The following is an 8,876-nucleotide window of genomic DNA, read 5'->3' as shown; positions in this document are numbered from 1 at the left end:
TTGTCCAAAAAATTATTAAAAAGGTTTCGGACTCGCCCTACTTGTGCACTATCACTACTTTTAAATTTAAAATAAACTAGTATTGTTTAATTTTCTGAACCATAGTAGAAATTGCAGGTAGTTTCAACCAAGTAAATAGTTGGACAGCGTAAAAGTTTGAACCATCAATTACTTCACGTTTTATTAACAGCTGACCTAATAACTCAAGAGTTTTAGCTAGTTCTAGAAAGGGACAGTTTACTAATCAACGTCCCGGAAGTTTCCTCTTTCATATTGATGAAAGCGCTAAACACCTCTTAATAGTATAAAATTCCTCTTAACTTACCCAGCTTTTAACACGGGTTTGGGAACAATATTAATTACATAACTCGAAGCAAAACTAACAGGCATGTCAAATAACCATATCCCGAAAGTTTCCTCTTTCATATTGATAAAAGCGCTAGACACCTTTTAACAGTACAAAATTCCCCTTGACTTACCCTGCTTTTAACGCGGGTTTGGGAACAACATTCCTTGATTTACTCTACTTTTAACACGGGTTTGGGAACAACATTACATAACTCGAAGCAAAACTAACAGGCATGTCAAATAATAATGTCCCAGAAGTTTCTTCTTTCATATTGATAAAAGCGCTAGACACCTTTTAACAGTACAAAATTACCCTCGACTTACCCTGCTTTTAACGCGGGTTTGGGAACACCATTACATAACTCGAAGCAAAATTAACACCAACGTCAAATAGCCACCAAGGCATGCAAATTTAGAAGAAATAGTACAACTCAAAATATATAGGTTATAGAAGAAACGATTGTGGGGAAGTACAGATGGGTTCTTAACCAATGAATTTAGCCTATATTCTTGTTTTTACCTATTACCCTATTTTACATATGATTTTTTTTTTAAATCACATATTAACAAAGTATTAAGAAAATCTGTGTTAAAAATTGATTTGAGAATGATATTAATATTTATCATTACAGATTTAAATATTATTGGGTGAATTAAAGTAAAAAAGAAAAATTAAAAACTATGGGGTTTTGAAAGCTTTAAACTCATAAATGAATTTTGGGATTTGTTATAGTAATTTTTAACAAATTGATGATTGTGATTTTGTTGAGACGACAGATTTATTTGAGGGGACCAATGTGATGTCGTTATGTATCTTCTATTGTAATTATTTACCGTGTCTTATTGTGGGAACCAGTGTGACGTTGTCGTCTTACGTGGTCATTACGTTATTTTAGATTATTTATTTAAAAGTAAAACGACTAGATATTTCGAAAGAGTAAATTTACAATCCAGTTATTCCATTTTCATGTGATTTTCTTATTTTTAATTTATATATCTGTAGCTCAACACCAATTGTTTGAAATGTTTAATTTTCATACATTGATTTCCATATAATTACTTTACATTAAAACATTGGAATTTATGTGCTTTCATACCTCTAATTAGGGGCGAAGCTAACTTGGAGCAAGGCGATTCAATTGAGTTTTCTCCACTTAAAAAAAATGCAATTCCAGTGAAGTAGCAAATAGGGATAAAACTGCTTTAGGTCAAATCCAAGTGTTTTTAATCTCCTTGTATAAAAGTCCGAACTGGAGGAGATTATTTATAAACTATTTTATATATAATTGCAAATTAATATGCATTTCAGAACATTTCATTCCCTTTTAATTCTTAATATTAGTGTAAATGCATTTCTTATAAGAATGTGGTTAAATTCTTAAGCTTGTCTAACTACAACCGTGTGGACGTAAAATAAGATAGTTGCGTCTCAATCTACTTTTTCTTGGAAACCTTTTTCTTTTAAGTTTAAAAGACGAAGATTCCAAATCTCGCCACTATTAAAATTAAATGATCTTAGAAATTACATATAAAGATGCTTTTAGTATCCAATGAAACAAGTAATATTTCTTGATGAATATTGTTGCAGATACAATGAGCTTTTATAGTTACATGCTTATCTAAAAGATAAACATTATCTCTAAGTACAATAATGATTTAAAATTCAAAAATTACATTATATATTTATTACGCCCCCTCAAGCGATGCATGGTTTGGAAGAATGCAGAGCTTGTTGCGCAAAAACCAAAAACCGCAGTGAAGGAAGTGCCTTGGTTAATAAATCTGCAAGTTGATCTTGACTAGGGACACAATGAACTCAAAGAATACCAGCTGCAACTTTTTCACGAACAAAATGAATATCAATCTCGACATGCTTGCTACGAGCATGTTGAACGGGATTTTGTGCCAAATATATGCTGCTAATATTGTCACAGAAAATTGTGGAAGGCGAAGAAGAAGAAACATGAAGTTCCTTTAAAAGAGAATGTAACCATGTGATTGCAGCAGCCGCGTGAGCAACTACACGATATTCAGCTTCAGTACTTGATCAGGAAACAACATTCTACTTCTTAGAGGACCATGAAATGAGATTCGGGCCAAGGAAGATACAGTAGGCCGAAGTGGATCGACGAGTTATAGAGCAACCAGCCCAATTTGCATCACTATAGCAGTGTAAACTGTCAATAGAACCACCAGGAATAAATAAACCGTGACTCAGTGAACCATACAAATATCGCAAAATTCTTTTTACAGCAGTATAGTGGATGTCTAAGGGAGAATGCATAAATTGAGATACCTGATTAACTGCAAAGACAATGTCTGGACAGGTAAATGTCAAGTATTGAAGACCACCAACAAGACTTCTATAAAGTGTGGGATCAGAAAAAGGAGAAGAATCATCCGAATGTTGTAGAGACTTAAGAGAAAGATGAGTTGAAACTGGTTTGGAAGAAAGCAAATTTGCACGACCAAGGAGTTCTTTCACGTATTTGGACTGAGATAGAAAATAACCTCCATCATGAGCAGTTATAGAAACACCCAAAAAATAATTAACTAATCCTAAGTCATTCATTGAAAATTCTGATTTAAGAGTCTGAATTAAAGATTGAAGTAAAGTAGTAGGAGAGACAGTGAGGAGAATATCATCAACATATAGTAGAAGAATAGCAATGTCTAAGTTATATTTATAAAAAAAAAAAGAGAGGGATCAGACAAGCTATTTTGAAATCTAGTACTTAGAATAAAAGAAGTGAACCGATGGAACCATGCCCTAGGGGCTTGCTTTAAGCCATAAAGTGCTTTGTTCAATCGACAAACATGATGAGAAAATTGTGGATGAACAAAGCCAGCAAGTTGTTTCATGTATACCAGTTCGTTAAGATTGCCATGCAAGAATGCATTCTTAACGTCTAATTGATGAATATGTCATTGCTTAGATGCAGCAAGGGTGAGAATTGTACGAATGGTTATTGGTTTCACCACAGGACTAAATGTTTGATCATAATCTAGTCCTTGTTATTATTTGTAGCCTTGGGCCACAAGACGAGCCTTAAAATGCTTTAGAGAGCCATCAGATTTTTGTTTAATACAATAAACCCAACGACAACCGATAACATTGGCAGTAGGTCGTGCAGGCACAAGATCCCAAGTGGGGTTGGCTATAAGAGCATTGTATTATTCGGCCATTGCACGTCTCCAATGAGCTGATTTGTTGGCTTTCGTAAAAGAAGTTGGTTCAGGTGGAAGTGATGAAATGTGAGAGATTAAGGATGGGAGAATACGAGGCTTAAGAGAGCCTGTTTGTTTGCGAGTAATCATGTGATGTGTTTTAGTATTAGAGGAAGATATGTGTGGGATTTGAGGTTGAGAAACAGAAGAGTCAAGGCTTTGAATTGGAGATATATTGGTCGTTGTAATGGGTGAATGTGAGATGGTATGGTTAGAGGTGGATGAAGAAGTGACTTGTCCAACATTTGGAGGAGAATGAGATGTGTTACATTGTTGCACAATTGAAGTAGTGTTAGGAGTGTTTTGTCTAGTTGGCAAAGAAGTATGATGTCTTCTAGAAGAATTAAAAATCTGATTTGCATTCCTAGAATTTATCAGATTAGGAGATAAAGGTTGAGATAAGATAGGAGGTAAAGTAGGAATAGGAGAAAAATTCCAGCATTTGTAGGAGATAAGAAACGTGATTAATATTTTTCAATATCTCCATGCTGAAAATTAGGAGATACGGTTGAGGTTAGAGAAGGATTAATATTAATTAAAGAGGGAATTTTAAAGAGATTAGAAGTGCTAGATTTAGGTAAAGTTGAGGGGAGAAGATGCGGATAAGGAAATATATCCTCATTGAACCTAACATGTCTAGAGATAAATACTTTATTACTGGAAGGATCAAAGCATCTGTATCCTTTGTAGTTAGATGGATAGCCAAGAAAGATACAATGTTTAGAATGAGGACTCAACTTGTGGGATGAATAGTCACGTAAGTTTGGGTAACATGAACAACCAAACACACGTAGATGATTGTACGTAGGAGACTTGCCAAAAAGAACTTCAAAGGGAGTCTTAAAACGAAGCTTTGATGAAGGAGGAATATTTAAAAGATGGACAGCGGTGTGCAGAGCTTCAACCCAGAATCGAGAGGGAAGTGATGCTTGAAATAATAATGAACAGACCATATTTAAAATAGTACGATGCATGCGTTCAGCTTTGCCATGTTGTTGATGAGTATGAGGACATGAAATGCGAAGAAAAATACCATTATCATTAAGGAATGATCGAAAAGCTTGAAGTTTAACAAACTCAATAGCCCTGTCACATTGAAATGCTTTTAATTTCGTAGAAAACTGGGTCAATACATAGGCATAAAATTGCTTAAATGTAGTAAAAGCATCATATTTACGCTTGAGAGGAAAAACTCATGAAAACTTAGTGAAATCGTCATGAAATAAAATATAATATCGAAATTCAGTAAAAGAAAGAACAGGAGAGGTCCAAATATCACTATGAATTAACTCAAATGGAGATGAAGAGAAGGAACAAGAATCCATAAATGGCAATTTTTGGTGCTTGCCAAGTTGACAAGCATTACATAAATTGACTAAACCTTTAAATGCAGAAGAAGGCAGCTTATTGACCCTAATAAAACTAGCTAAAATAGCTGAGCTTGGATGTCCTAAACAACGATGCCAAAGATTTGGAGAGACATGTGTAGCAGCAATAGCAGGACGACGAGTTGCAGCAAAGCCAGCAGAAGAAGAAGTAAGGGCATAAAGTGGTCCAGAACTATTGCACCGAAGGAGATGCTTCTTCGTCTTGAGTTCCTTAATGGACAAACCAAAAGGATCAAATTCCATAGAACAATTATTATCCGAAACAAATTTATGAACGCTTAGTAAATTGGTGGAAAGATGGGGAACAACTAAAATATCTCTAAGAGAAAAAAGAGAATCAGAAGTAGAGAAAATACCATGTCCAATGTAGGAAATAGGGAGTTGAGTTCCATTACCCACAACTACACGATCTGAGCCATTGTATGGAGTAATAGAGGATAAATTGGATGTATTTGGAGTCATGTGAGAAGATAATCCACTATCCACAAACCAAGAGGCATCACCAGGTGAAGAACATGAGTAGTTAGAACTAATATCGGAGACAAAGGCTTAGAATTTTGAGAAGGACAATCTCGAGCAGTGTGGTGTGGCTGATAGCACAGTTGGCAGTAAAGCGTCACATTATTAGGTTGAGATGGATTGAAAGCAGCAGGATAAGAAATTGGAGGAGGACCTAAGATGGAATGAAGACGGGGACGTGGAGTGAACTGTTGAGGCCCGGCATTAAAAATTTGGTATTCCCTTGATTATAGAGACCTCGACCACGCCCACCATTAGAATGGCGCCCACCGTTGTTATGACGACCACGTCCACGACCATAAGAGGGAGGCGATTGTTGCTTGGCCATAAAAGCAGTGATGGAATTATCCGTAGTAGAATTAGATAGACTACTTAATTGGGCTTCATGAAGGAAAAGTAGAGAGCGTGCTTCAATAAAGGTAGGAAGAGGAACACGAGTAGAGATAGAGGCGCTCACAAACATATATTCTGGAGTTAATCCAGAAAGTATTTGTAGAACAAGATCATATTCAGAGATTGGATTACCTATGGACGTCAACGCATCTACAATGGATTTGAGACGATGGACATATTCATTAATTGAAAGGTCACCTTTCTTAAGGTTATGAAACTGGACTTTGAGTTGAAGTGTTCAAGAACTAACTTGATCACGGAATAAGCGCTCAATTTGAAGCCACACGTCTCTAGAAGTGAGAGAGTAATTTGGCTTGATAATAGCTTGAAGAATCTCTTGGGAAATTGTTGCTTGAATCCATGAAAGAACAATGGAGTCAAGTTGAATCCACTGTTGAAAGGAAGGGTTCTGGATAGAATTACCATCATCATGAAGAATAGTAGGCTCAGGACAAGGAAAACTTCCATCAATAAAGCCATAAACACCATGACCTTTGAAGACGGGTAAGAAAAGCTCTCTCCATAACATATAGTTTGTATAGTCAAGAACAGTAGGGACAAGATTTTTAATGTTTGAGACGGAAATAGCATAGGGAGAGGATGGAAGAATGGAGGAAGCATTAGTGATGCAGGCTGGGGAAGAAGGAACTGATTCGGTAGAGGTGTTGGAAGCCATGAGTCAACAAAGGAGAGAAAACCTAGACTTCTGATACAATGAAACAAGTAATATTTCTTGACGAATATTGTTGCAAATACAATGAGCTTTTATAGTTACATGATGATCTAAAAGATAAACGTTATCTCTAAGTATAATAATGATTTAAAATTCAAAAATTACATTATATATTATCATCCAATGATGTTACTTAAAATCTATGAAATAGGTGAAAATTATGGGAGAGCAGGTTCAAAATCTCAATAGAGACAAAAAATATTACTCCATTCGTCTCATATTAATAGTCACAATTATTAAAAATAGTTGTTTCAAATTATTTGCGTTAGTTCAAGATAAAATTGATTATTTTTTTCCTTTTTTACCGTAGTAATAATTATTCTTGAAAATAGAGATAACACATAAATAGAATAAATATTCAATGAATAGAGATTATAGAAATGAAGACATAAATACGGATAAAATAGTCCAATCCCTTTCTTAACCAATATTTCTTAAGGGATATGTGTATATGGTAAAATCATGTATCCCCGATTTTGTGGGCTCGAGGGCTCACATCGAGGAACAGATGGATCGTATTGAGGGATAAACTCAGTATGGACCGGGTTCGAGTTCGAGGGAAGAACATAAGGATCGAAGATCGAAGTGCACGATGAGTACCAAAGCCGAATATGACCAACCCCGAGATGGAGCTGTTATGAGTTTGTAACAGAATGAGCAAGATTCATGCCACGTCCCCAAGATCATGGCATAAATTCCGAAATAGATTTGTATGAGTTACTACTAATCCGTACCAGGAAGTTAGACATTTGTTCCAATAAGATTCCTTACTATAAATAGAAATGTACCTTATTTAGGGTTCCTCTATTATATAAAGGGTACCTCAATCATTTGTAATCATCATCAATCATTGGCAAAGAATATACTCTCTTACTTTCTTGCTCACATTTTATCAGAATTGTCCTTTAACTTTATTATTCTTACTTTATTGTTCTTGACCTACCTCGAGGCCACCTTAGCTCGAGGTCGAGGATGGCTTCCGTATTGGTTTGATTTTACTTACTTCTTTCATTTATACGTTAGATTTCTTGGTTATTAATTGGTATTGGATTAAATCACATATCTTTAAAACCATAAACAAGTTTAATTGTTACTCATATTTTCGAGGTAAATAATTTGGTGCCCACCGTGGGGATAAAGATAATAGTGGTTATTTCGCTACTGATTTTGATAACATGCATTATTTTATTCTTGTCAAGAATTTTTTTTCTCAGGTTAAAGCATGTCAAACTAACAAAACGCACCCGCACACGGCAATGATGGTCTTGGATTTCATGGGGAAAACAACAATATAGTTTCTCCAGAGGCCGATGTACCACCGATTAACCCTTGGGAAGTGCCAAATATAGAACCAATTGATGTTAGTTTGTACATTGCTTTGAATGCGGATTTAGGCACAGATCCCGGAGGAAGTGTACGCAGAGAAGTTTGATGTGGTGGACAAGGAACATACGGTAGAGGAGTTTGAGGAGTTAGCCTTCAAGTAATATTCTAGATGCTACAAGCTTAACAGATTGTCATCGGTCAACTTCAAAGTCAAAATAAAACTCCAAGTGTGGTCGAACCAGAAAACACTCGTTGTACTGAGCCGATGCCAGAAAGATTGAATGGTAACAGCTCGGGTACTGACCCCACAATTATGAGGATGCTCGAGGAGCTCACCAAAAGAATCGAGTCTGAGGAGAAGAAGATTGAGGATAATGCAAAAAAATGGAGACTTATAACTCCCGTGTTGATCAAATACCGGGGGCACCCCTGGTCTTAAAGATTTGAATGACAAGAAATTCATACAAAAGTCATTCCCTCCAAGTGCAGCTCTAAATCCCATTCCTAAAAAGTTTCGGATGTCCGATATACCTAAATATAACGGGACAACCGATCCCAATGAACACATTACCTCGTATACTTGAGGGATTAAAGGGAACGACTTAAACGATGACAAGATCGAGTCAGTATTGTTGAAATAATTTGGGGAAACTTTGTCAAAGGGATCCATGATTTGGTATCACAACTTGCCACCGAATTCTATCGATTCATTTGCTATGTTAGCAGACGCCTTTGTGAAAGCATATGTCGGGTCCACAAAGCTTGCAACAAGGAAATCGGATGTTTTTAAGAGTGAACAGAGGAATGATGAAATGTTAAGGAAGTTCATGTCCCTATTTCAAATCGAGTGAATGGAATTACCACCGGTCTCGGATGATTGAGCAGTACAAGCTTTTATGCAGGGGTTGAACGAGCGGAGTTCGATCGCGTCACGACAGTTG

At 36.1% G+C, this 8,876-nt stretch overlaps 1 protein-coding gene across 1 annotated transcript; it reads right to left on the bottom strand.

Annotated features, from left to right (window-relative positions):
* Positions 1 to 2,164: 2,164 nt before the first annotated feature.
* Positions 2,165 to 6,552, bottom strand: LOC142165046 (uncharacterized). Its single transcript, XM_075223689.1, has 6 exons — positions 6,127 to 6,552; positions 5,754 to 6,078; positions 5,455 to 5,637; positions 4,958 to 5,374; positions 2,458 to 3,021; positions 2,165 to 2,367 (listed from the first exon to the last, which is right to left on the bottom strand). Exons 1-6 carry the CDS (start codon positions 6,550 to 6,552, stop codon positions 2,165 to 2,167), a joined length of 2,118 nt encoding a protein of 705 aa, XP_075079790.1.
* Between the last annotated feature and the right edge of the window lie 2,324 nt (positions 6,553 to 8,876).

Source organism: Nicotiana tabacum, chromosome 10 (assembly GCF_000715075.1).
Source record: "Nicotiana tabacum cultivar K326 chromosome 10, ASM71507v2, whole genome shotgun sequence".
NCBI lineage: Eukaryota > Viridiplantae > Streptophyta > Magnoliopsida > Solanales > Solanaceae > Nicotiana > Nicotiana tabacum.
This window is presented reverse-complemented; position numbering and strand designations above follow the sequence as displayed.

What these genes read in the sequence shown, in the direction of transcription:
- LOC142165046 (XM_075223689.1), bottom strand. Translation starts at nt 6,552, where the DNA reads ATGGCTTCCAACACCTCTACCGAATCAGTTCCTTCTTCCCCAGCCTGC. An exon ending in TCACCTGGTGATGCCTCTTG is followed by an intron (nt 5,375 to 5,454) that starts GTTTGTGGATAG and finishes ACAATGGCTCAG; the next exon opens with ATCGTGTAGTTGTGGGTAAT. An exon ending in TCGATCCACTTCGGCCTACT is followed by an intron (nt 2,368 to 2,457) that starts GTATCTTCCTTG and finishes AATATCGTGTAG; the next exon opens with TTGCTCACGCGGCTGCTGCA.